The 27,356-nt window shown below is 41.9% G+C and overlaps 1 protein-coding gene across 1 annotated transcript in view; it reads left to right on the top strand.

Moving 5' to 3' along the window:
• Window positions 1–1,774: 1,774 nt before the first annotated feature.
• fkbp16 (FKBP prolyl isomerase 16) overlaps window positions 1,775–27,356 on the top strand; it is a 164,612-nt gene continuing 139,030 nt past the window's right edge. The window contains exons 1-2 of the mRNA XM_059952686.1: window positions 1,775–1,785; window positions 5,274–5,362. Of these exons, the coding sequence (XP_059808669.1) occupies window positions 5,298–5,362 (65 nt within the window). The 5' untranslated portion in view covers window positions 1,775–1,785; window positions 5,274–5,297. The remainder of the gene's footprint in view (window positions 1,786–5,273; window positions 5,363–27,356) is intronic.

Genomic DNA, 27,356 nt, shown 5'->3' with positions numbered 1-27,356 from the left:
TCATTACTAATGCCTCCACGATCTCTTTCAGAGCCCTTGGTGTACACCATCTGGTCCAGGTGACTTATTTACCTTCAGACCTTTCAGTTTCCCGAGAACTTTCTCTCTAGTAATTGTAACTTCACACACTTCGTGACCACTGACATCTGAAACTTCCACCATACTTCTAGTGTTTTCCACAGTGTTGACTGATGCAAAATACTTATTCAGTTCATTGGCCATTTCCTTGTCCCTCATTACTACTTCTCCAGCATCATTTTCCAGCAGTCCAATATGCATTCTTGCCTCTTTTATATTTTATGAATCTGAAGAAACTTTTGGTATCCTCTTTAATAAAACTGGCTAGTTTACTTTCATATTCTATCTTTTCCGTCTTACTGACTTTTTTTAGTTGTCTTCTGTTGGTTTTCAAAAGCTTCCCAATCCTCTAACTTCCACTTATTTTTGGTCTATTACATGCCCTCTCTTTGGCTTTTGTGTTGGCTTTGACTTCTCTTGTCAACACAGTTGAGTCATCTTGCCTTTACAATACTTCTTCCTTTTTGTGATGTATATATCCTTTCCTTCCAAATTGCTTCCAGAAATTTCAGCCACTGCTGTTCTGCCATCATTCCTGCCAGTGTTCTTTTCTGATTAATTCTGGCCAACTCTCCGCTCAGGCCTCTATAAATCCCCTTACTCCACTGCAATACAGATACATCCAGCATTACCTTTCCCCTTATCAAATTTCTGGGTGAATTTGATAATAGTATGATCACTTGTCTCTAAGGGTTCTATTACCCTAAGGTCTCTGTTGACATTGAGATTGCTTCACTATCAGACAAACTCATCTGTTTAACTTTGGGAAAGAAATGTTCAGTTCTCATCTGTTTGGATGATTAACTGTATACTCAGATCCACAGCGATGCATTTGATTGCAGACAGACAGCATCATAGAGGGATACGGAACCAAGGCCTTCAGTCCAATCCCCCCCCATGTCCACACTGGCCATCAAACTCCCATTTCCTTGATGCTTAATAATCCCATGAAATGGTCTAACATGCCATTCAGTTCAAGGATATCTATGGATGGAGAATAAATGCTGACCTTGCCAGTAATGTTCTGTAAAATAGTAAATAAAACATGGCAATTGGGGATTAGTTTGTTATTGTCTTACGTACTTGAGGTACAGTGAAAAGCTTTTGTTTTGCTGTCTATCCATGATATTCACTTCATTACATCAGCACGCCGAGGTAATACAAAAAAATTAGCAATTACAGAATGCAGAAAATAATGGATTATTGGGCCACCGGCTAATAGGGGAAACTGCTTATTTCGGACAAGTCTTAAAGAACAAGTTCAAGACAGCCAGAATTCCCTTTGTTTATTTGGGACACTATGCCACTTCATTGAGATAGGAGGTGGTCAATCACGTGCACTTGTGTGGTTAATAGACACCTCGCCAGGCTTACAGTGAACAGTTCATTGTTCCTGTGTTATGTAATCAGTTTAGGCTGATGGGTACCGATTCAAAAAGCAGTCATTTTTGATAATTTGGCTTTTTTTAACTTTGACTTTAAAAATGTTTTTGAAACCCTCGCCACAAGACGATTTGACACTAGCTCAAAAAATTACTGTTGGCCCAAGTTAAAAGCCATCCACCTAACACCACTGTCAGATGGCAGAGATAACTGGAAAGCCAAAATCTACACTTGCATACTTGACACATCTGCAAGATAAACAGTGAGAAGAATGGGCATTACACGAGGAACGACAGGGAACATCCCAAAAACAAAAGCACGAAGGTAGGAGTCCAAATGTTGAAGTTGCCCTCAGACAATGGTTGAGGTGTGTGTGTGTGTGTGTGTGTGTGTGTGTGTGTGTGTGTGTGTGTGTGTGTGTGTGTGTGTGTGTGTGTGTGTGTGTGTGTGTGTGTGTGTGTGTGTGTGTATGTGTGTGTGTGGACCAAAGTTAAAAAGCAATTCAGAGGAGCTAGCTAAGAAGTTGGGTCACAAAGATGTTAAAGCAACAGATGGTTGGTTGTCTTAATGGAAATAGAGGCACCATATTAAATTCAAGAAAGCTCACGGCAAGAAAGGTAGTGCTGAAGCTGTAAGTGCGGAAACTTGGAAATCTACAAAACTCCCTGACTTGCTTCAAAACTGCTGTGCAGATGATATCTACAATGCTGACGAAATGGACCTTTTTTGTCCTGCCATGCTGGACAATTCCCTTTGCTACAAACATACAAGACTATCAAGTTCAAAGAAAGCAATGGGTCGCATAACTGTGTTGGGACCGATAAAAAGAAATTGTTATTTATTGTGGAATGTGTTAATGAATGAATAGCTTACCAATCAAATGTATGCCAGCATGCACTTGATGAACTCCACATTACAAACTAGTACACAGTTTTATCCTACTGCATTATATTAGTAGTATTCTAATTAGTTCTGTATTTCATTTAAGTACATAATTTGTTATTCAGTTAAACAATAGTTTGTCTTTTGTATACCTTTTTAACTACTTCCATTAAACTTTGGATAATTGTAGCAGTTACTTAATTGGGTCAAAATGTACTGGCCCGACGTATCCCAATTAATCGGAATTCAGTTTAGTGTTACATTTACAGACAATAATGTGCAAGGCCATGACGAGGTAGATTGTGAGGTTAAGAGTCCATCTAATTGTACAAGTGGTCCATTCATTAGTCTTATAACTGTAGGATCAAAGTTGTCCTTGTGCCTGCTGGTACCTCCATTCATATTTTCACCACTTCTGATGCAGCCGTTGATTCAAAGTGGAATATTTGTGCTTGTAATATTTTACTCCATTAAATTTTCTCCATGATACACACCGTTATTGGATCTCAACATCAGTATGTATCATGTTGACCATGAGTAATGTGAGAGAGTACCTTTGTTAAACTCATTGGGCTAGGTAGTTTGGAGTCACCAACTCACTGTCCTGTGAGGCAAACATGGAGCTATCGGTGTTGCCCAAAGCAGTTTTAATCCAAACTTTGAGATCTCTGGACGTTTTGAATATTAATGTGGGTGGGTGGGCCAGCACAAAAAAGAAGAGAACTTTGACAGCTGGCAAAATCATGTCCCATGGGCTTTGCCAATTGTTAAGCCTGTTAAGAGCTATTTATGCTTCTGAATGTTCCTGTCAAAAGCAATTAAAATCATTAAAACCTTAAAGGAATTTAAAATGTTTTAAAAACCTTTACAACATTAAGCATTAAAAACCACTTTTAGACATTTAAAAAGCATTTATGCAATATTAATTAATTGCAAAACATAAATTAATTTTCCATTTGCCTTGCTTCCTCACACTGCATTCTGAGCCAGCAAAAGGGAACAGGTGAATGTTCTTGCACATCTGCTGATGAACCATAGCAAGGTCACACTACATTATTCAGTTCAGTAAGAAGTGCAATGTCAAAGCACTACTGGAAAATTGCTAGCCATGGCCAGCAGGGATTTCCGACTCACGTGGGGACTGCTCACATTTCCCAACAAATTCCGGCCCAATACGTTGTTCGCAGGTTTGCATTTATAAAGCACCCTTCTCTCCTGCCCTTTCTGCCTGCACTACGAGTTAAGCAATAATTTTAAAAGGGTTATCCTTGTTTTTGAACCTATCTACAGTGACATTTCCCTTTTTTTGTAACAAAACATTCTTGGTCCCCAATTCAGGGGTAAAAATATGTTGAGCAGACATTTTGAGAAGTCACTGGAAGGTCTGGAATAGGAAGCCATGAAGTTTATAGATCAGCTGGTTGAGTCTTGTCACAGCGACAACCTTGCACTCAACTTCGGTGTGGAAACCAAGGAATTGATTGCGGACTTCAGGAAGGGGAAATCAGGAGACAACACATCAGTCCTCATCGAGGGGGTCAGCTGTGGAAAGGGTGAGCAGCTTCATGCTCCTGAGGACCAATATCTTCATATTGCAGTCCTAAAGAAGGCACAGGCACCTGTGACTATGCTTCATCATGGGTTTGAGGAGATTTAGTCCAGCAGCAAAGACCCTAGCAAATTTCCACACATGCACCATGGAGAGCATTCTAACTGGTTGCATCGCCACCTGGAATGGAGGCTCCACTACGCAGGATCGAAACTGACTACAGAAGTTTCTAGACTCAGCCAACTCCATCACAGGGGCACGTCTCCCACCACCGAAAACATGCTTCAAGATGTTTTACCTCAAGATCCATCATTAGGGATCAGCAGTATCTGGGACATGCCCTTTTCTCATGACTACCATCAGGGTCGAGGTACAGGAACCTGAAGAAGCACCATCTTCCACTCTGCCATCAGCTTTCTGAATGGTCCACGAACCCATGAATACTATCTCATTATTCACCTTCTGCGCTATTTATTTGTTTTATTTCTTATTGTAACTTAGAGTGCTACTTATGTCTTGCACTGTTCTGCTGCCACAAAATAATAAATTTCATGACGTACTGTTTGCCAGTGATAATAAGCCCGATTCCGATTCTGGTGGACAGTCCAAGACTGTAGGGATGAGACACCAGCATCGCACATTGAAGAAGGTCAGAATGGTAAGATGGAGGCACATACTTGTGTAAGATTGTCAAGCATGGGAGGCAGAAGGCATTATTACAGGAGAAGCATTTGATTGTGAGAGTGTGCTGAGAAATGGCAGATTGATACGTACAATAGCAGTACCAGACCAAAAGTACATTGATAGCAAAGATGGGCAAATTTGGATTTATGCATGGTAGCATTTAGGAGGCTGATTATTGGTAAGATCAGATCTGGCAACAACAAAGTCAGCGATGAGTGCTGAATGACAGTGCCATGAACTTAGGGAGCCAGGATATATTTCAAAAGTAGAAAGGGTGGAAATGGATAGGTTGAACACTTGAGTGTTAAAACAAATACTGAAGTTAAGGATTGTTAAACTCAGCTCAAATGAGCAATCGTAAATGTAAATAAAATGAGTTGCTATGGTTCAGGTTCTTTGGAGATCATTGTGCGGCATGTGAAACAGTTGAGCAAGACTGATTCAGTCAATTTGGAAAACAAACTTAATGATTCTTTGCTTGACAATGAGCAAGAACTGAGGGCAGTCATGTCAAAGATAATAGGGCAAATTCCTTTTGTAACTTACACCAAGTTCATACTCATTATTTAAAGAATATTTTGACATTCAAAATATTAATATGTTGTCCAAGAATCAATATTATAACACTTTGACAACTTGGAATTGATTGTAGCTTGTTCAATCAAATAACACATCTATATTTTCACATTATCTGCAGGCACTTGAATACTGCGCATTTTCAATGCAATTGGACGAAGTTGCTCTGGTGATTTCTGATGGAATGTATGCCTATGGTCACATTGGGAGGTAAGATTAAGTTTCATACTTAGATCTGAGCTCTGAGAGCAAAAGGGAACTGGATATCTGGACAAGTAAAAGTTATCGTGAAGAAATTGTGAACTAACATTAAATTGCTCATCTGCAGTTGAAAGTAATATGCTTCAGATATGGGAGGGAATCCTTTCTTGCAACACGTGTTTTATTGTCTTAAAGCTTTGAGAAAAAAAGGGAGCAGGTAAATTGCTTATATAGATAGCAGAGGTAGCTTATTACTTAATTAAATTGACCGTTTACTGAGCAAGTAGCTGTTCATTGACAAATGCAATAAAATGCTGCTATTTCTAAAACGTCGGTTAATGCAGTTTAGAAATACTTCATTTATTAATGTTCAATAGTCATCCACCAACAGGAAGCTACAGATGTATCTTCCAGTTGATCAGCATTCCTGGTTCTATCAGATGAGATATTTTACATAAACTACAAGGGTATCTTTTGCAATGCATGAGTAATGTGGAAATAGATTAAGTTTGTGGTTCAGAGCTAATCTTATACATAAAGACTGTTCATAACTGATTACGTGCAGTATGTGTTTGCATTTGTGACTTTTCTGTCAGTTTATTTGTACCCCTGTGCTTGCTGCCCATCAAGGGCTTCCAATTTTGCTTTCATCCCTTCAAAGCCTTTGCCTGAAAGTTTACCAGATTGATTGTTGTACGAGGGAAGGTTGGGACAGCCAAATCATTATTTGCTGCAGTTTACAAAAATGAGAGAAGATCATGTTAAAACAAAAATTCTGACAGTGCAAGAGAGTCTGGGTGTGGGGAAGATGCTCCCCCCAGGCTGTGTGTCTAGAATGAGAAGACACATTCTCAGATTACAATGCAAGAGGCTTCAGACTGAGATAATGGGAAATTACTGCACTCGGTATATGATGAATAGGGGATAATCTCTGCATAGAAGGTGTAGAGGTCTAATCCCTGAATATATTTAAGAAAGCAAAAGGATGTATTTCTGGATACAACAGGCATCACAAGATATGGAAAGAGAGTGTGAACATGGTATTGAGGTTAATCATTGCATTGAAAAGACTGGATGTGTGAAATGGCCTGTTCCTCATCTCGTGTTCTCCATTTCTATGTCTCTAAGCGCCTCTGCCTGTTCCACCAAGATCTTTTGTGAACTTCCGCTTCTATCCCTCATGTACATCTCTGATTTCCAGAACTCGACCAGACATTACAGTGCCTTCGACTACCCAGATAACAAAGCATCTACCCAGACACTAAACCAGCAACCTGGGCACGAAATCAGCCACTTAGATGCTAAGCTAGCAAACTGAACACCAAGCCAGTTATCCAGACATGAAACCAATGACCTCCACAGTAAATCAATCAACCAAGTAATAAAATTAGTCAACTGTGCACTAAACCCAGGAAGTTAACTCTTGATTTCCCACTTCTTAAGGAGGTTCCAAAAACATTTGCCCTGATACCTGCTTTTCTAGCTCTGTTCTGTTTGATTACACTCCTGAGAAGGTTTGTAAAATAGTGTGCTCCATAAAATTTAGTTGTTGTTACAACCATTGATCGAACTCTGATCTGTTTAATGGTGTAATAGAGCAATGCAGTAGTCTCCTGGTTGACTTTTGAAATAGCCAGCAAGATAATACACAGAAAAATATCACTGGCATCATTGCAGATATGAACATAGCCATCAAGCTCAATCATGGCAAAGGTGTACACAACTCAGAAAAACTCTCAACACTAATATTTTAGGACTTAGAAACATAGAAAATAGGTGCAGGAGTAGGCCATTCAGCCCTTCAAGCCTGCACCGCCATTCGGTATGATCGTGGCTGATCATCCAACTCAGAACCCTGTACCTGCTTTCTCTCCATACCCCCTGATCCCTTTAGCCACAAGGGCCATATCTAACTTCCTCTTAAATATAACCAATGAACCGGCCTCAACTGTTACCTGTGGCAGAGAATTCCACAGATTCACCACTCTCTGTGTGAAGTAGTTTTTCCTCATCTCAGTCCTAAAAGGCTTCCCCTTTATCCTTAAACTGTGACCCCTCATTCTGGACTTCCCCAACATCGGAAACAGTCTTCCTGCATCTAGCCTGTCAAATCCCTTTAGAATTTTATACATTTCAATAAGATCCCCCCTCAATCTTCTAAATTCCAGTGACTATAAGCCTAGTCAATCCAGTCTTTCTTCATATGAAAGTCCTGCCATCCCAGGAATCAATCTGGTGAACCTTCTCTGTACTCCCTCTATGGCAAGAATGTCTTTCCTCAGATTAGGTGACCAAAACTGCACACAATATTCTAGGTGCAGTCTCACAAGGCCTTGTACAACTGCAGTAGAACCTCCCTGCTCCTGTACTCAAATCCTTTTGCTATGAATGCCAACATACCATTTGCCTTTTTCACCACCTGCTGTACCTGCATGCCCACCTTCAATGACTGGTGTACAATGACACCCAGGTCTCGTTGCATCTCCCCTTTTCCTAATCGGCCACCGTTCAGATAATAATCTGTTTTCCTGTTCTTGCAACCAAGTGGATAACCTCACATTTATCCACATTAAATTGCATCTGCCATGAACTTGCCTACTCATCTAACCTGTCCAAGTCACCCTGCATCCTCTTAGCATCCTCCTCACAGCTAACACCGCCACCCAGCTTCATGTCATCCGCAAACTTGGAGAGGCTGCATTTAATTCCCTTGTCTAAATCATTAATATATATTGTAAACAACTCGGGTCCCAGCACTGAGCCTTGCAGTACCCCACTAGTCACTGCCTGCCATTCTGAAAAGGTCCCGTTTACTCCCACTCTTTGCTTCCTGTCTGCCAAACAATTCTCTATCCACATCAATACCATACCCCCAATACCATGTGCTTTAAGTTTGCACACTAATCTCCTGTGTGGGACCTTGTCAAAAGCCTTTTGAAAATCTAAATATACCACACCCACTGGCTCTCCCCTATCCACTCTACTAGTTACATCTTCAAAAAATTCTACAAGATTCGTCAGACATGATTTTCCTTTCACAAATCCATTGCTGACTTTGTCCGATGATTTCACCTCTTTCCAAATGTGCTGTTATCACATCTTTGATAACTGACTCTAGCATTTTCCCCACCACCGATATCAGACTAACTGGTCTATAATTCCCTGGTTTCTCTCCCTCCTTTTTTAAAAAGTGGGGTTACATTAGCCACCCTCCAATCCTCAGGAGCTAATCCAGAATCTAAGGAGTTTTGAAAAATTATCACTAATGCATCCACTATTTCTTGGCCTACTTCCTTAAGCACTCTGGGATACAGACCATCTGGCCCTGGGGATTTATCTGCCTTTAATCCCTTCAATTTACCTAACACCACTTCCCTACTAACATGTATTTCCCTCAATTCCTCCATCTCACCAGACCCTCAGTCCCTTACCATTTTCAGAAGATTATTCATGTCCCCCTTAGTAAAGACAGAACCAAAGTAGTTATTCAACTGGTCTGCCATGTCTTTGTTCCCTATGATCAATTCACCCGTTTCTGACTGTATGGGACCTACATTTGTCTTGACCAATCTTTTTCTTTTCACGTATCTATAAAAGCTTTTACAGTCAGCTTTTATGTTCCCTGCCAGCTTTCTCTCATAATCTTTTTTCCCTTTCCTAATTAAGCCCTTTGTCCTCCTCTGCTGGTCTCTGAATTTCTCCCAGTCCTCAGGTGTGCCGCTTTTTTTTTGCTAATTTATATGTTTCTTCTTTGAACTTGATACTATCCCTAATTTCCCCTGTCAGCCACAGGTGCACTACCTTCTCTGGTTTATTCTTTTGCCAAACTGGGATAAACAATTGTTGTAGTTCATCCATGCGATCTTTAAATGCTTGCCATTGCATATCCACTGTCAACCCTTTAAGTATCATTTGCCAGTCTATCTTAGCTAATTCACATCTCATACCTTCAAAGTTACCCTTCTTTAAGTTCAGAACCTTTGTTTCTGAATTAACTATGTCACTCTCCATCTTAATGAAGAATTCCACCATATTATGGTCACTCTTACTCAAGGGGCCTCGCATGACAAGATTGCTAACTAACTCTTCCTCATTGCTCAATACCCAATCTAGAATGGCCTGCTCTCTAGTTGATTCTTCAAAATGTTGGTTCAGAAAACCATCCTGCATACGTTCCAAGAAATCCACTTCCTCAGCACTCTTACCAATTTGGTTCACCCAATCTATATGTAGATTGAAGTCACCCATTATAACTACTGTTCCTTTATTGCACACATTTCTAATTTCCTGTTTGATACCATCCCCAACCTCACTACTACTATTAGGTGGCCTGTACACTACTCCCACCAGCGTTTTCTGCCCCTTAGTGTTATGCAGCTCTACCCATATCGATTCCACATCCTCCAGGCTAATGTCCTTCCTTTCTATTGCGTTAATCTCCTCTCCAACCAGCAATGCTCCCTTACCTCCTTTTCTTTCCTGGCTATCCCTCCTGAATATTGAATATCCCTGGATGTTGAGCTCCCATCCTTGGTCACCCTGGAGCCATGTCTCTGTGATCCCAATTATATCATATTCATTAATAATTATCTGCACATTCAATTCATCCACCTTGTTATGAATGCTCCTCACATTGACACACAAAGCCTTCAGGCTTGTTTTTACAACACTCTTAGCCCCTATACAATTATGTTGAAAAGTGGCTCTTTTTGCTTTTTGCCCTGGATTTGCCTGCCTGCCACTTTTACTTTTCACCTTACTACTTTTTGCTTCTACCCTCATTTTACACCCTTCTGTCTCTCTGCACTTGTTCCCATCCTCCTGCCACATTAATTTAAAGCCTCCTGAATAGCAGTAGCAAACGCTCCCCCTAGGACATTGGTTCCAGTACAGCCCATGTGCAGACCATCCTGTTTATTCCAGTCCCACCTCCCCTAGAACTGGCTCCAATACCCCAGAAATTTGAATCCCTCCCCCTTGCACCATTTTTCAAGCCACATATTCATCTGAAATATCCTCCTATTTCTACTCTGACTAGCACGTGGCACTGGTAGTAATCCAGAGATTATTACCTTTGTGGTCCTACTTTTTCGTTTATCTCCTAACTTCCTAAATTCACCTTGTAGGACCTCATCCTGTTTTTTACCAATATCGTTGGTACCCATGTGCACCACGACCACTGGCTGTTCACCCTCTCATTCCAGAATGTCCTGCAGCCGCTCAGAGACATCCTTGACCCTTGCACCAGGGAGGCAAAATACCATCATGGAGTCTCGTTTGCGGCCGCAGAAATGCCTATCTATTCCCTTTACAATCGAATCCCCTATCACTGTAGCTCTCCCACTCCTTTTCCTTCCCTCCTGTGCCACAGAACCACCCATGGTGCAATGAACTCAGCTGCTGCTGCCTTCCCCTGATGAGACATCTCCCCCAACAGTATCCAAAACAGTATATCTGTTTAGGAGGGAGATGACCCCAGGGGACTCCTGCACTACCTGCCTACTGCTACACTGCCTAGTGGCCACCCCTTCCCTTTCTGCCTATGTAGCCTTTACCTGCAGTGTGGCCAACTCACTGAACGTGCTATTCACGACTTTCTCAGCATCGCGGATGTTCCAGTATGAATCCAATCGCAGCTTCAGACGCTCAATGCAGTCTGCCAGAAGCTGCAGTTGGACACACTTCCTGCACACATAGTCATCAGGGACACTGGAACAAACCACGGGGCCAATCTCAGCTGCCATGACCTACCCAATACTTGCCTCAATTTTTGAAACTTTCTCCTTTGAAAGGAACTTACCCGGCCTTACCTCACTTGGAGTGAAGCTCGTCCTCAGCCTCTTCTCTTCGAAGCCTCTCAAGTCAAAGCCTCAAATCTCCACTGCTTCACTGGCCCACCAACTCACTGGTAACTTTCCACAGGCTGCTCCACTTGAGCTACCCCTCTATTAATTTGTTCGAGTTTTTCAAACTGCTTGGTGACCTGACCTTGATTGCCCAATCAGCTGCTTTCTGCTGAGTCTGAGCTATTCAAATCTTGATTGTTTTATCAATGGCTTTCTGCTGAGCTATTCAAATCTTGATTGACTTGATTGTGCAGTCCAACTGCCAAAACTGCCAGAATCTCTCGAGTCAAAGCCTCAAATCTCCACTCCTTCACTGGCCCACTCACTCACTGGCCGCTTTCCACAGGCCGCTCTGCTTGAGGTAACCCTCTATTTATTTGTTTGAGCTTTTCAAACTGCTTGGTCACCTGACCTCGATTGCCCAACTTGTGTCTAAATTGTGAGAACTGTCCCACAGGTTGGTTGGCAATGTTGTTTGTCATACTCACAGTGTCAAATCTCTAAGCCAGTGTCCCAGACTTGGCCATTATCATTCATGGGCAGGTTCAATCTCACCAGCAGAACAGAGAGTTCATATACTGGTGGGATGGCGTGGACCTGAGTGCAACATCATTGGCTCCAGAATCACTAAAGTCGCATAGTAGGTGCTCAAATGTGGGTAAACTAGAACTCACATGTCCCCTCATGTCCCATTCCGGAGCGCCAAGTTAGCCAAGGATGAGGAGGAATTTCTTTAGCCAGAGGGTGTTGAACCTGTGGAATTCATTGCTACAGATGGCTGTGGATGCCAAGTCATTGAAAGTATTTAATGCGGAGTTTGATAGGTTCCTGATTAGTATGGCTGTCAATGGTGAGAGTACCTTGAATGTTGACAGAGGTGATGAATTTAGTCTAGAAGAAAAAGGGAAAAGTATGTAAAGCTTAGAAGCTAGACTCAAACAGAGCCATTGAGGACTTATAATGAGGCCAAAAAAGAACTCAAGAAGGAAATTGGGAAAGCCAGGAGGGGCCATGAGAAGTCCTTGGCAAGTAGGATTAAAGAAAATCCCAATACGTCCTATGCATAAATCGTTAGCTGGAGGAAAACGGGGAGGGGGGGCACCACTCAAGGATAAAGGGGGGAACATTTGCTTGGAGGTGGAGGATGTGGGTGAGGTCCTTAATGAGTACAATACTTCAGATCACTATTTACCAAGGAGAAGCATGTGAAGAATAGAGAGATCAGTGCAGACGATATTGATACATTTTGTGGTAACAGAGAAGGTACTGTTGGGTCTCTTAAAGAGCATTGGGGTAGATAAGTCCCCAGGACCTGATGGGATTTACCCCGGGTTATCAAGAGAGTTAAGAGAAGTGATTTCTGGGGCCTTGATCAATAGCTTTGTGTCCTCTCTAGCTACAGGTGAAGTCACAGAGGACTGGTGAGTGGTTAATGTTGTTCCATTATTTAAGAAGGGAATCAGGGATAATCCTGGAAACTATAGACTGGTGAGTCTCATGCCATTGGTAGGGATGTTACAGGAAATAATTCATAGGGATAGGATTCATGAGTGTCTGAAAAATCATACTAGGGAGAGCCAGCATGGCTTTGTGCAGGGCAAGTCGTGTTTTACTAACTTGATCAAGCTTTTTGATGAAATGATAAGGGTGATTGATGAAGGTACAGCTATGGATATTGTCCACATGGACTTTAGTGAGGTGTTTGATAAGGTCCCTATGGGAAGCTCATCCAGAAGACTAAGATGCATGAGGTCCATGGTGAATAGGCCATTTGGATTCAGAATTGGCTTGCCATAGAAGGCAGAGGGTGGTGGTTGATGGGACCTATCCTAGATGGAGGTCCGTCTGTGATTAGTAATGTTCCATAGAGTTCTGTACCGGGACCCATGCTGTTTGCAATGTATGTATATAAATGACCCGGATGAAAATGTGAACAGGATGCTTCTAGTGGTGAGAGAGGTTAAATCCAAAGGGCACATCCTCAAAATGGAGGGATGCCCATTTAGAACAGAGATAAGGAGGAATTGCTTTAGCCAGAGGCGTCTGTGGAAGCCAGCTCACTGGGGGAACTTAAGGCAGAGGTTATCAGGTTCTTAATTAGTCAGGGTGTGAAAGGTCATGGAGAGAAAGAAGAAGAATGGGGTTGAGAGGGAAATAGGTCAGCCATGTTGAAATTACGGAGCAGACTCAATGGTCCAAAAGGCCTAATTCTGCTTCCATGTCTTTTAGTTTTGTGGTCTAAAATGTAGATGGTGTATTAGTAACTTTGCAGATGATATCAAGATTGGTGGTGTTGTGGATAGCATAGAAGCCTGGCAAGGAATACAACAGGATTATAGATCAGTTGCAGACAAGGGTAGAGAAATGATAGATGGAGCTTAATCTGGCCAAATGTGAAGTGTTTTACCTTGGTAGTTCAAATGCAAAGAGCCAGTACGCTGTTAAGTATAAGATCCTTAGCAGTACTGATGAGCAGAGAGATCCTGGGGTCCAAGTTCATAGCTCTCTGAAAGTGGCTACACAGGTCAATAGGGTGGTTAAGAAGGCATATGACATGCTTGGTTTTATGATTCAAGGCATTGGGTTCAAAAGTCAGGAAGTTCTGTTGCATCTTTTTAAACTCTAGTTAAGCTGCATCTGAAATATTGCATACAGTTCTGGTCGCCTCATTATGGGAAAGATGTTGAGGTTTTGGAGAGGGCGTAGAAGAAGTTTACCAGGCTGAGGCCTGGATTAGAGGGTGTGTGCTATAACAAGAGGTTAGATAAATGTAGGATGTTTTCTGTGGAGTGTTGGAGGCCGACAGGAAATCTGATAGAGGCTTAGAAGATTATGCAAGGCATAACGTAGATTGACAGTATTTTTTCCCCGGATTGAAATGTCTAATACAAGAGTGCAGGTATTTAAGGTGCAAGGGGTAATTTCAAAGGAGATGTGAGGGGCAAGTTTCTTACATAGGGAATGCACTGCGTGGGGTGATGCTAGAGGCAGAAACATCAGAATATTTTAAGAGACTTTTAGATAGGCACATGAATGTGAAGACAATGGAAGGATGTGGACATTGTATAGGCAGAAAGGAATAGTTTAGTTAGTCAGTTGAATACTAAATTAGTTGGTTCAGCACCATTTAATTGGTTCCTCTGCTGTACTGTTCTATGTCTTATGTTGTTCTATGTTGTGGGGAGGAGGCAGGAGAATAGATTTGAGAGGGATAATAAATCAGCCATGATGGACTGTAGGTGCACATTCAATTGGCCAAATGGCCTAATTCTGCCCCAATATATTATGATGTTATAGCTGGTTGTTGGGGGTTGGTGAAAGAAAATCACCACCAGGGAAGAATAATAGGCTGGTCGGACATCACCGATCAGCATACCACAGAATTGTTCCTGCTCGGTAGCACTGAATAGAGCGACCAACATACAAACCCAAAATTCCGTCTTTGCACTGACATACTTTGTTTTCTACTGAGTTAAGTAGGATTGTTTCCGATCCAATCCAGTAACTCCAAACTATCTTTTGACGAGGAACACACAAAATGCTGGTGGAACACAGTAGGCCAGGCAGCATCTATAGGGAGAAGCACTGTCGACGTTTCGGGCTGAGACCCTTCATCAGGACTTTTGATGAGGCACTGTGAGGCAGCAGCAGTTGCAGAACTGTATTTCATTACAATCTCTAATCTCGGGTCTCTGATGTCACCATGAAATAAGATCATTACATTGTATTGGAGATGATCTGTGCGTCACTATCACAGAGCAAATGAGTATTGTGTTTAAATTCTCCAAGGACAACATCAGCTTTGAAATATGTGTTAACCAATATGTCATTACCTCACAAGCACAAGTGATTTATTTACAACTTCATATCAAGATTTGTCATACTGCTTTCCTCTTTGACAGAGTGTGTCACAGCTACAGAGCAATTACAGATTCTATCTATTAATTGCTTTTCTCAGACACTTGAGCCTTCTGCACTGCATGAGCCAGGTGTCATTTTGTACTGCAGGGTTACGAGCGTCACCACCATCTCACTTCTGTTCATCGGTCTCACTACTCCCATTTTTCTCTTTTTCTTAACCTGCTTCTCTTCTCTTCCTCCTGATGAGATCTAAGGGATACAAATAATGATCTTGCTTTTGCTTCACCTGCTGCCCTCCATTCTCTCCTCTTGTGCTGTGGCAAACCTGGGAAATTTTGAGGTCTGTAGCACATAAGCAGCTCTGAAGCCCAAGTTTGTGCACAGTGAATTCTAGAATAGAAAATAATCTAAATGATAATTTGGGCTTAGGCTTCACCAACCTTGGTAAACCAGTTGGTTTAAAGCTTCCTCAGAGTCCATGCAGATCTTTCAGCAGCGCTCTTTGAGGCTGGATGGTTGAGCAACTTTGGATACATAACCCTTTCAAGACTGTGCCATGTCACCATGCTCCTCCAATTTCTGAATCTTTACTTATTTAGTGATACATCACAGAGCTGGACCTTCCTGTTCTTCGAGCTACGATGCCCCAGTAAGCCCTGTCAAACCTGATTAACTCTAACCTAACCATAGGACAATTTACAATGACCGATTTACAAACCTACCTGCTACGTCTTTGGATTGCGAGAAGAAACTGGATGACCTGGGGAAAACCCACGCAGTCCACAAGGAGGGCATACAGAGGCTCTTTACAGAATTGCACTGGAATTAAACTCCGAACTCCGGAGCATGTTGAGCTGTAGTAGCATCGTGTTAACCACAACACCACCACAGTACCATGCCCTAAATCATCATTATTCCTTGGGGAGCTTTCAAATTGAACCTGCTGTTTGATTTTCATAGCTGAGGCCCTTTCCGCTTCCTTTATCCTACTCTTTAATATCAAGTTTTTGCCCACCTCTTTCCTATCTCTCCCATAATTATTCAGACTAGTTTATTTCTCACTATTGTCACCTTTCCTACCATGCCTCTGCAATAGCTGGCATCCATTTGTTCTACTTCTGCCTTTGTTACATTTACCAGACATAAATGCTATGCGCACCTAGAGAAAATGTTTTTGGTTTAGTTCATACCACGTTCTCTGCTCTGAATCTAAGTGGAGGCATATTCTTATTTGTAAGCACTATCCCTTGAGCGTCATACACTGTTATCATTATACTTTTCACTGAATGAAATATGTCATTTCTCTTTAATTTACTAAATTTCCCTCAACTAGAATCCAATTTCAACTCCACGTCTCTTCACTGTTTAATTTAAACCATAATATATAGTCCAAATTATTCAATTCATTAGGTCACAGATCCAAGCCCAATTCAGAGAGGTCCCTTCCAAAAGAACAACTTCCTCTTTCCCTAGTACTGGTGCCAGTGTCACTTGAATAAACCCCACTCCACAAATCTTTGAGCCACATATTCAACTGTCTAATCTTATTTAATTAAATTGAATTGACTTTATTACTTACATCCTTCATATACATGAGTATAAATCCTTACGCAACATCTCCGTCTAAATGTGCAATGTGCAAATTATAGTAATTTATAATAAATAATAGGTACAACAGGATAGTCAATATAACACAGAAACATAGTTGAGTCAGCACGACTTAAGTAGTCCAATGGCCTGGTGGAAGAAGCTGTCCCGGAGACTGTTGGTCCTGGCTTTTATGGTGCAGTACTGCTTTCTGGATGATAACAGTTTGTGGTTGGGGTGACTTGGGTCTTCAATGATCCTTCAGGCTCTTCTTACACACCTTGTCTTTGTAAATATCCTGAATAGTGAGGAGTTCATATCTACAGATGCGCTGGGCTGCCCGCACCACTCTCTGCAGAGTCTTACGATTGAGGGAAGTACAGATCCATACCAGGCAGTGATGCAGCCAGTCAGGATGTTCTTAATTGTGCCCCTAAAGGAAGTTCTTAGGATCACACCCAACTTCTTCAGCTGTCAGAGGTGAAAGAGGTGCTGTTGTGCATTTTTCACCACACAGCTGGTATGTATAGACCACGTGAGATCCTTGGTGATGTTTATGACAAGGAACTTAAAGCTGTTCACCCTCCCAACCCCAGATCCATTGATGTCAATAGGGGTTAGACTGTCTCCACTCCTCCCACAGTCCACAACCAGCTCCTTTGTTTCTGCGACATTGAGGGAGAGATTGTTTTCTTGATGCCTCTATGTCAGGGTGAGGTCTTCTTCTTTGTAGGCTGCCTCATTTTTATTTGCGATTCCACCAATCAGTGTAGTGTCATCAGCAAATTTAATTAGCAAATTGGAGCTGTGAGTGGCGACACAGTCACAGGTATGCAGAGAGTAAAAGAGGGGGCTTAGGACACAGACCTAAGGGGCACCTATGATGAGGGTCAGACGGGCAGACGTGAGAGAGCCCACTCTTACCACCTGCAGGCGATCTGACAGGAAATCCAGAATCCAGCTACACAAGGCACGGTGAAGGCCGAGGTCTCTGAGCTTCTTGTCAAGCCTGGAGGGAACTATGGTGTTGAATGCTGAACTGTAGTCCAAGAACAGCACTCTCACATAAGCATCCTTCTTCTCCAGATGTGTAAGGATGGTGTGTAGAGCTGAGGCTATTGCATCATCTGTCAGTTGGTTGTGTCAGTTGGCGAACTGTAGCGGGGTCCAATGTGCAGCAAGCTGCAGGTGCAGTTCTTGACCAACCTCTCGAAGTATTTGCTTATTTTTGAGATGCGTGCAACAAGACGCCAGTCATTCAGACATGTTACCTTGGTCTTTTTAGGTACCAGAACAATGGTGGATGTTCTGAAGCAGGTGGGTACTCTACACTGGGAGAGGGAATGATTAAAAATGTCTGTAAGCATACCTGCCAGTTGTGCCATGCACATCCTGAGTACCCACCCTGGGATGCCGTCTGGTCCCGCAGCCTTGCGACTGTCCACTCATTGGAAACCCCTGCACACTTCAGCCTCAGAGATGACTAAGTTGCCAGTCACATCATCTACAAGTCTCCTCAGGGGCTTAGTATTGGTGACATCAAATCGAGCGTAAAAAAAGATTTAGCTCATCTGAGAGAGAGGCAGCAATGTTGGAAACTCCACTGCATTTAGCTTTGAAGCCGGTGATGGTGTGCAGACCTTGCCATAAGCTGCATGTGTTGTTGGTGGAAAGTTGTGTCTGAATCTTGTCCCTGTATTGTTGTTTTGCTGCCTTGATGACCATATGCTAATTTGACTTGGGTCAGGTAGTAATACAATTATTAATTTGGACCCTTGGTTCTAAAACTCCTTCAGCAAGGCTTCTATCTTTGTCTCCATTGTATCTTTGGTTTCCACATGGGCCAAAATCATTGGATCTCTTCCTTCCCAAGGAGATGTCTTTAACCCTGACACCGGATAGGCTGCACTCATGGATGTATCTATCCTCTTAACTGTTTTGTTCCCTATTCACTTCCCAGGCTTAAACCTGAACCTGATGCTGCAGTGAATTTGTCCATCTAGTCACCAGTTTTTGCTCTCACGCAACAGGCTGCATGACCTCACACCTTTTGGACAAGTTCAAGGACTGATGCTACTTACTAGATCCCCATATTTGCCTTCACTTATTATAATTCCTTTGACCAACTCTTTCTAAAGAATATAATCCCTCGCTCAAACACTTCTGGCTATATCGTCAATGACCCCTCCTACTATCGTAAAGACAGAACCAGGAATGTTTTCTGATGTTCACAGTGTTCAGTTCTATTTGCAGTTCAATAGATAATGAAGCCGCCCATGTCCAGGATATCAGTCAGCCAAAAACTGATAATCATTGACAATGTTCAACAAGGGAAAGTCTAATCATCTAACATTAACATTCAATGACATTATCTTCTTCTGATTTCCCATCATCAGCATTGTGGGGAGTAGAAAGGGTTAAGGAATGGGTCATCACTGAATGGAAACTTATACTTATGGATAAATACTAATGCTACATGGGTAAGTCAAGGCTGGTTATTCTGTGGCCAGTGACTCACCTCCTGACTCCACAAAGTCCACCAGAACAGCAAGGCATACTGAAAAGCAACATATTTCATTGGCACCCATTCTTTCCTTTGGGAGTCATCTGTGGGGAGTTTACACATTTTCTCCAAGATCTTGTGGGCTTCCTCTGGGTCCCCTGGTTTCCTTCCACAGTGTAGGTTAATGAGTCACGGAAACTTGGTTCCAACGTGCCTGTGCTTGGTAGGACCTGGATGGGGTTGACGAGAATGTGGGAGAATAAGAAATGTGATGAATGCAGGATTAGTGCAAATGGGGAACTGATGGCCAGCATGAACTTGATGGGTTGAAGGGCCTGTAACCATACCTCTCTATGACTCCTTCTTTGATGCTTGGATGACGGAGCTTCAGCTTGTACTATCTACAAGATGTGTCACAGCTCACCTAGGGTTATTTTAGCAACACCTCCCAAACTCTCCATCTTGACCACTAACAATAATAAGAGGAGCAAGCAAATGAGAGGAGCATCTTCTGCAAACTCTCCTGAAAATCCCCAATATGCAGCTGAGATAGATACCTGGAGCTTGGGTCCTACTCTGCACAGGAGCACCTTCCCCAGATGGCATGTAGTGGTTCAAGAGAGTAGTGCTTCATCTTTTTCTCAGTGGATGTGGAAAAATATTGATCTTAACAACACTGCCAGCACCTTGTGAAGGATCTCGATTTAAATTTATTGCATTTTGTTCAGATTTGTAAGTGAGATTCAGTCATGTTGGGGTTAACATTCTTGCTGGGTGACTGTGACCCTTTGGAACCTTTCAGACCTGTATATGATTTCCAGGTGCTGGTTAGCTGATCAATGATCATTATACCATTTTGTTAATGCTCTCAGTTAAATCTATTTCATTTAATGAAATTTTAAACAGTTTTTAAATAAATGTTGAAGGTGGCATTTCAGAGGAAAACATATAGTCGATTACCGCTGACCCAAAAACATTCCTTCAAAGCTAAAAGTAAACTTTGTACTGGTAAATGTGTTAGACTTGAAGCAAGGCCAACATTAAAGAACAAAGAAATGAGTCTTTCTACAGAACAGGCAGACAACTGAAAAGAAGCAAACAATAATTGTCTCATTTGACTACTTCCAGTAAAACTCTTAATTCAATGCGTTTTGGCTTGCACTGTCTATACTCAATTGGCTAACATCATAGGCAAAGAGTGATTAATTGTGAGAAGAACATTATAAATTGGGGGGGGGAAGGATTCAGCTCCTTCTTGTTGCTGTAGTGCTCAAAAAGATAATGGCAGTGTATGGCTGATGAGGGTGACAATGCAGAGAGACAATCAATAACAGGAAACCTGCATTGCTGTGGAAAACTCAGCTCTATTCCATATTCCAATTTTAACCAATGATGTTGAAATTCTCTTCATTTTAATGACTCTAGTTGACACGTGGCCTAGTGGATAAGGCATCGGTCTAGTGATCTGAAGGTCACTGGTTCGAGCCTCAGCTGAGGCAACGCATTGTGTCCTTGAGCAAGGCACTTAACAACACATTTCTCTGCGACGACATCGGTGCCAAGCTGCATGGGTCCTAGTGCCCTTCCCTTGGACAACATTGGTGGCGTGGAGAGGGGAAGGCTTGCAGATCGGACAGCCAGTGAGCTCATGGGAGTGTTGTCCGGGTATCTTTATTCTACTTTTGGCAGCCTTTCCTTGAAAGCTTGGCAGTAATTAAAGGTTACAAAAATTCCTTTTAAAATTACACTGCATGACAAAGAAACTATTAAAAACTGATAACGTACTGAAAGAGGTATTTTATTCACATAAAGAGAAATCTCAAAGATAATTTTCAAACTGAGACACAAGAAAATACAAATGCTGGAATCTGGAGCTAAAACAAAGTGCTGGAGGAACTCGGCAGGTCAGAGCATCTGTGGAGAGAAATGGACAGTCAATGTTTCCTAAATATTAAATCTTAATATGTTTACACAAAAGGGATTTGACTGCTATTTTGCACAATTTCACACTCATTTAGCACAGAAAATAGCCACTCGAACAAAAGTGCCTGAAATGATTCTTTAAACAATAAGGAGGACTTCAATGATACATTATGATGATGAAGGTGAAGAAAGCTTTTGGTATACTGGCGTTTATAAATCAGAGCACTGAGTATAGGAGTTGGGATGTAATGTTAAAATTGTACAAGGCATTGGTGAGGCCAAATTTGGAGTATTGTGTACAGTTCTGGTCACCAAATTATAGGAAAGATGTCAACAAAATAGAGAGAGTACAGAGAAGATTTACTAGAATGTTACCTGGGTTTCCTCACCTAAGTTACAGGGAAAGATTGACCAAGTTAGATCTTTATTCTTTGGAGCGTAGAAGGCTGAGGGGAGACTTGATAGAGGTATTTAAAATTATGAGGAGGATGGATAGAGTTGACGTGAATAGGCTTTTTCCATTGAGAGTAGGGCAGATTCAAACAAGAGGACGTGAGTTGCGACTTAGGGGGCAAAAGTTTAAGGGTAACATGAGGGGGGATTTCTTTACTCAGAGAGTGGTAGTTGTGTGGAACATGCTTCCAGTAGAAGTGGTAGAGGCAGGTTGGGTATTGTCATTTAAAGCAAAATTGGATAGATACATGGACAGGAAAGGAATGGAGGGTTATGGGCTGAGTGCGGGTCAGTGGGATTAGGTGAGAGTAAGCATTTGGCATGGACTAGAAAGGCCAAGATGGCCTGTTTCCATGCTGTAATTGTTATATGGTTGCTTACAGGTAGCCACAAAGCAAGAAACCCAAAAGAACCCAATTTAAAAAAAAGTCCAACATCTGATGTGCAGAGAAAGGGAAAAACTACACAAATCATGCAAACATAAGCGAGCAACAACATTCTGAATCAAAATAAGTCCTTAGATCCATACCCTGGAGCAGCCCAGAGCAAGCCCAACCCTTGGTATCAATCCATTATATTAGCCAGCATGGAGCACAGCAGCTGTGGGCAGTCTTCATAGCCATGGAGAGAGGTGTGAACTTCGCGAGAGAATGAGAGAAATCAGCTCTTGTCTCCAATCCCAATACCCTGTCCTTCCAGTTTCTCATTTAAATCGTCCAAACAACATATCACACCTCACACTAGGACCTGGGCACCACTGCAGCAAAAGGCTCCCAGTTTAGACCATGCCACCCGGCAACTCTCTCCAGGCACAGTCCATTCCGAAGCCACTCTTGAATTCTCCAAATCGATTCAGTGCCCAGAGCAATCTAACTTCATACCCAGGCCAGTTGAATGGGCATCGGAACTCCTCTGCCTCTGCCTCGACTTCTACTCTCCAAATAGCTCACTCCATCTGTGTCAATTCTGCAACATACCAGCACGGTTCAGTCCTCAAATTCGCTTCACATTCGCTTGCCTCTTCATTGTTTGCAGTGATAATTTACTACAATTTACTTCAGAAAAGAGGTTATTCATAATGTTTTTAGTTGAATTTTTTTTGTATTTTGAACTACCAGTGAGCTTTTGAATTCATTTGGTAACGTCACCTTGAACCGGAATTTGGAACTGGAACTCGATGAAATGCAGAGCAAATTAGAACACTACCAATATGGCGGCATTACTATAAAACTGCGCATTAGTTCCTTATTACTTATTCATGGAGGAATTCATCCAAATTACATTCTTTTGACTGTAAATGAACAAAACCAGCACACAGTGCAGATAATGAACGGCCTTCAAGCAATGCTGTCAACGATTGCATCTCCAAATCTTCAGTTTCATTGCAATATTCAAGATGATTGCAGACACCTTCAAATTCTTCATAGTCTCTAACATGTTGAAATTGTGAAATTACTTCATTTTCATTCCTGGCCGTTTCTGGCATCTCCAAGCCTGAATGCTTGGAAACGCAGTGAGCAAAACAGTTCTGAGTTGTTTTACTGCTTATTTCTGACCTGTGACAAAAATCACTATGGTGGTGGTGGTGGTGGTGGATTCCTGTTGTTGAACACAGGGTTTTCAAAGGTTGGCAAGTACGTGGTTTGACTCCATTAGCAATAACTGAGGTCCAGACTGGGGTCCAAACAGAGTTGGGTCATCGATTGATGTCAGCACTGTGACAGATGAGAACAGCTCTGGTGTGTCAAAGTGATGTTTCCACTCCTTTCACTGTGACAGTCAGTTTGAAATCCTCAAGAAATGTAGATCCCACTTAAGATTAATTTTTGTTCGTACATAGGGTCTAATGAAAATTCTTGTTCAAGAAGGGAACTAGGAATAATCCTGGAAACTATAGACTGGCAAGTCTTGTGTCAGTGGCAGGAAGTTACTGGAGAGAATTCTTAGGGATAGGATTTAAGTACATTTGGAAAACCATTGCCCAACTTGGAAGAGACGGTATAACATTGTGTGGGGCAAGTCATGTCTTATTAAGTTGATTGAGCTTTTTGACAAGGTCGTGAGGATGATTGGTTGAATGGAACTGTGGATGTTGTACATATGGATTTTAGTAAGATACCTAAAATTAGGCCAGAAGTCAAGAAGTTACACTGCAGCTTTATAAAACTCTAATTAGGCATATCAGGATATGGCATACAGTTCTGCTTGCCTTATTATAGGAAGGATGCTGAGGCTTTGGAGAGAGTGCAGAAGAGGCTAACCTGGATGTTGCTTGGATTAGAGGGCATGTGCGGTAATAAGAGGCTGGATTCACTTGTGTTGTTTCCTCTGGAGTGACAGAGGCTGAGGGGAGATCTGATAGAGGACCATAAGATTATGAGCAGCAGAGACAGAGTAGACAGACAATATCTTTTTCCTAGGGTTGAAAGATCTAACACCAGAGGCATTCATTTAAGCTGAGAGGGGGCAATTTCAAAGGAGATGTGAGAGGCAAGTTTTTTTACACAGACCGTGGTTGATGTCTGGAATGCACTGCCTGGGATGGTTGTAGAGACAGATAGATTGGGGACTTTTAAGAGATATTTAGACAGGGACTGAGACATTGTGTAACAGAAGGAATTAGTTTACTTGGCCATTTGATTACTCATTTAATTGGTTCAACACAACAATGTGGGCAGAAGACCTGTTCCTCTGCTGTAATGCTTTATATTCTATATTCTACGAATCTCACCGAGAAAAGAGTGTGCTTGGTAATAGTAACTACAGAATTGAGTGCAAAAAACAGTAGAATGGTGTAAACATTGCACTGTAATCTGAATTAGTGCCACAATGAACAAATCTGAAATGACAATAGTAGGATAGCTGAGAGGTAAAGAGTACAAGAACACATGCCAGGAGGCATGTGTGAAAGAGACGATCGTCTCAGAGTCTGAGGAATAAACTGTTCTTATGTCTAGACATCTGGGCTTTGAAGCTCTTACATCTTCTCCTGGAAGACAGCAGGAAGAAGTAGGGAGTGGCCACAATGATTAGCATGCTTGACTGTAACATTAGGCTTCATGAGGCAACATGCCATGAAGATGGATGGAAGGGAGAGATGAACCTGTGATGGGCAGGCTGTGTTTGTCACTCTCTGCCATTTCAGATGGACAAGAGCAGGGCAGTGGTCATACCAGGCTGAGGTACAACCAGTCTGAGTGCTTTCTATAGCAAATCAGTAGAAGTTCAAAAGAGTTCTCATGAGCATCCCGATTTTTTTTTTGGAGATGCATCAGAAATTAAACACATTGATGCTGTTTCTTAATCATCACAGCAGAATAGAGCAACCAGAGGAGGTTATTGATGATATGGGGGATGCCAAGAAGTTGTTAACTATCTCCACAGCAGCTCCACTGATGCAAATGGGTATGTGTTTATGGGTACATTGCATTAAAATTTGTGCTAGATCAAAAACTGTAGTATTTTAGTAGTAGCACTATAACGTGTCATAGCTGAAAATTACTGAACAAAGATTATTGGTACTTTTACCTTTAGAAACATGTTAAGAATCTTTTGTTTGGTGACTGACAAATGAAAGCATTTAGCACGATATGACTGCATTAATTAATTTAATTGGCGAATCACCATGGCAGGTTGCAGCTGGCCTCCAACAAATGCTTTCTTAAAAATTATGCACAAGTTTACTGAGACTCAATTCTCACTGGATGTAATTGATGCTTATACAATTACATCCAGTAATTGTCAATGAGCCCCCATGAAGGATTTTGGACTAAAATCTTGGTTGTTCATTTCCCTTCATAGATGCTACCTCGCCTGCTGAGCTGTTACTTAAAATTGCACAAAATTTGTGCAAACTTCAGGCAATCACATAGTGTTTATTCCCATGGGTAGGATATGGTTCTGAGAATTTTGATGGCACACTATTTAAGGTGAAATATCAGTTGAACAGATTAATTTCTTTTGTCCATTTACAGACAAATATTTTTCTGTTGACTCTTTCTAATGCAGAATTTGTTCTCAATCCAAATGCAACAAGAATTAATGACTGTTGGCCAGACAATGGGATTCTGCAAAACCACAAGATTAAACAGTGATAAATTGCCTCTAAGTATGAATTGGGTATCAGACACAGATCACAGATTTCGTTCTTCAGCATAATTCCAAGCTGCGTCATTCTTTCTGCTCCCTTTCTACCAATTTTACCACTTGGAACCTCGTCCTCTCTAATGCCCTGTTCAGGTTAGAGAATGCTTTGAACTAGCTGTTCCAGGGCAAAATAAGTGTTGGAGCTGAATCTATGTACATAAACTGCGCGAACTCACTGTGTGGCCTGACGTTTTGATGTCCTCTAGTGCAGCCTAAGCAACGTGTGCCTTCAGGATGCAGCCCCATGCATGACCTGGCTTCTTATTGCTGTCGTCGACTGAAGCATTGCGGGAGACTAAAAGAAACCGAGACAGAAGGCAGTGTGCACTGCTGTTGAAAGAATGCCCTTCCACTCAAATAATCCCCCTCTCTCCCTCTTTGGCGGTGGGTGAGAACCTATCGATCCTCAAGTCAGGGGCTCAGTGTAGTGTCGTTGCAGATTATGACATTGAAACAGCAAGCTGCTGGTCCCCCATTCTCGTTTGTTTCAGGAGCGATATCTCCTCTCCTTCCCTAGTGATTGAGGCCCTGTCTGAGATGTTGAAATGTTGGAATGGACTGTAGTTTTTTGATGAGCTAGATCGAGGACCCTCTGGGGGCTTTGCTATTGCATGTATGTTGGAGTAGGGGGTGGGGGAGTCAATGCTTTTGCTGGAGCAAGTGGCGGAAGGGGGAGGAGGGGCTTTGAGGCTGTAACATTTTCTTTCATTCATTCTTTGGGATTTTCTGTGTCGTAGATGTCTACAAGAATTTCAGGTCTACTGTCTACTGTAGACAGTAGAATGTCTACTGTATACATTCTCTCATATTAAAGTGAACCATTGACCCTTTGAAATATGATTTCAAGGAACTGATTGAAATGAAATTTGAAGGGTTTCTAAACTGGCTAAATGATTCAGAACAGGAAAACTGACCCATAGACCAAGCATAAAATCAACCACATTGGGTCATTATTTGTACATTGTTTTATTGGTATTAATCCTAAATTACCCATATATTCTATTGCCACAGCTGTAATGTGTAGTACTTTCAGAATACACTGCAGTAATTCACAATGCTTCTTCAGCATATCCTCCAAACTCTGTGACCATCACTATCTATAAAAGGTATCGGCAGCAGGCCGATGTATGTACCTGTGCAGTCAAGTTCCCCTCACTCCTGAATGATATGGCTCTGCTTTTAAGACTTTTCCCCTTGATTTCATTTTTCACCATTAGAAGACATGATTGCCTTGAAATTCCTCCCTGGTCAATGGTAATGACGTTACATTTTGTTATGCTCTGAACTCTGTCCCATTGACTTCAATTTGACTATTACAGAGGCAAAATACAAGGCAGTTTTGCTATTTTGCATGATTTGATGAAGAATGAATTTCTAAGGACGATTCTCTGTATTTTTCCTAGCCATTTAATCACCTGAACCAGATTAGCCTTTATTCAAGGGTGAAAGGGCCTACCAAAGTTATTTCTGCAGCAAGGACATGGCTGTTTCCATAACAGGTGGCAAGGTGGCAAAGCAGTTCATCCTGTTGCCACATACCTCCAGTAACACAGGTTCATCTGAATTTGGGAGCTGTCCACGTGGAGTTTGCAGGTTCTTCCTGAGAAGGTATGGGTTCAAACTGGGTGCTCCAGTTCTCACCCTCACCTCAAACATGCTGGCAGGTAGATGAACTGGCTAATGT

This window comes from Hypanus sabinus, chromosome 28, assembly GCF_030144855.1.
Source record: "Hypanus sabinus isolate sHypSab1 chromosome 28, sHypSab1.hap1, whole genome shotgun sequence".
Taxonomy (NCBI): domain Eukaryota; kingdom Metazoa; phylum Chordata; class Chondrichthyes; order Myliobatiformes; family Dasyatidae; genus Hypanus; species Hypanus sabinus.
This window is presented reverse-complemented; position numbering and strand designations above follow the sequence as displayed.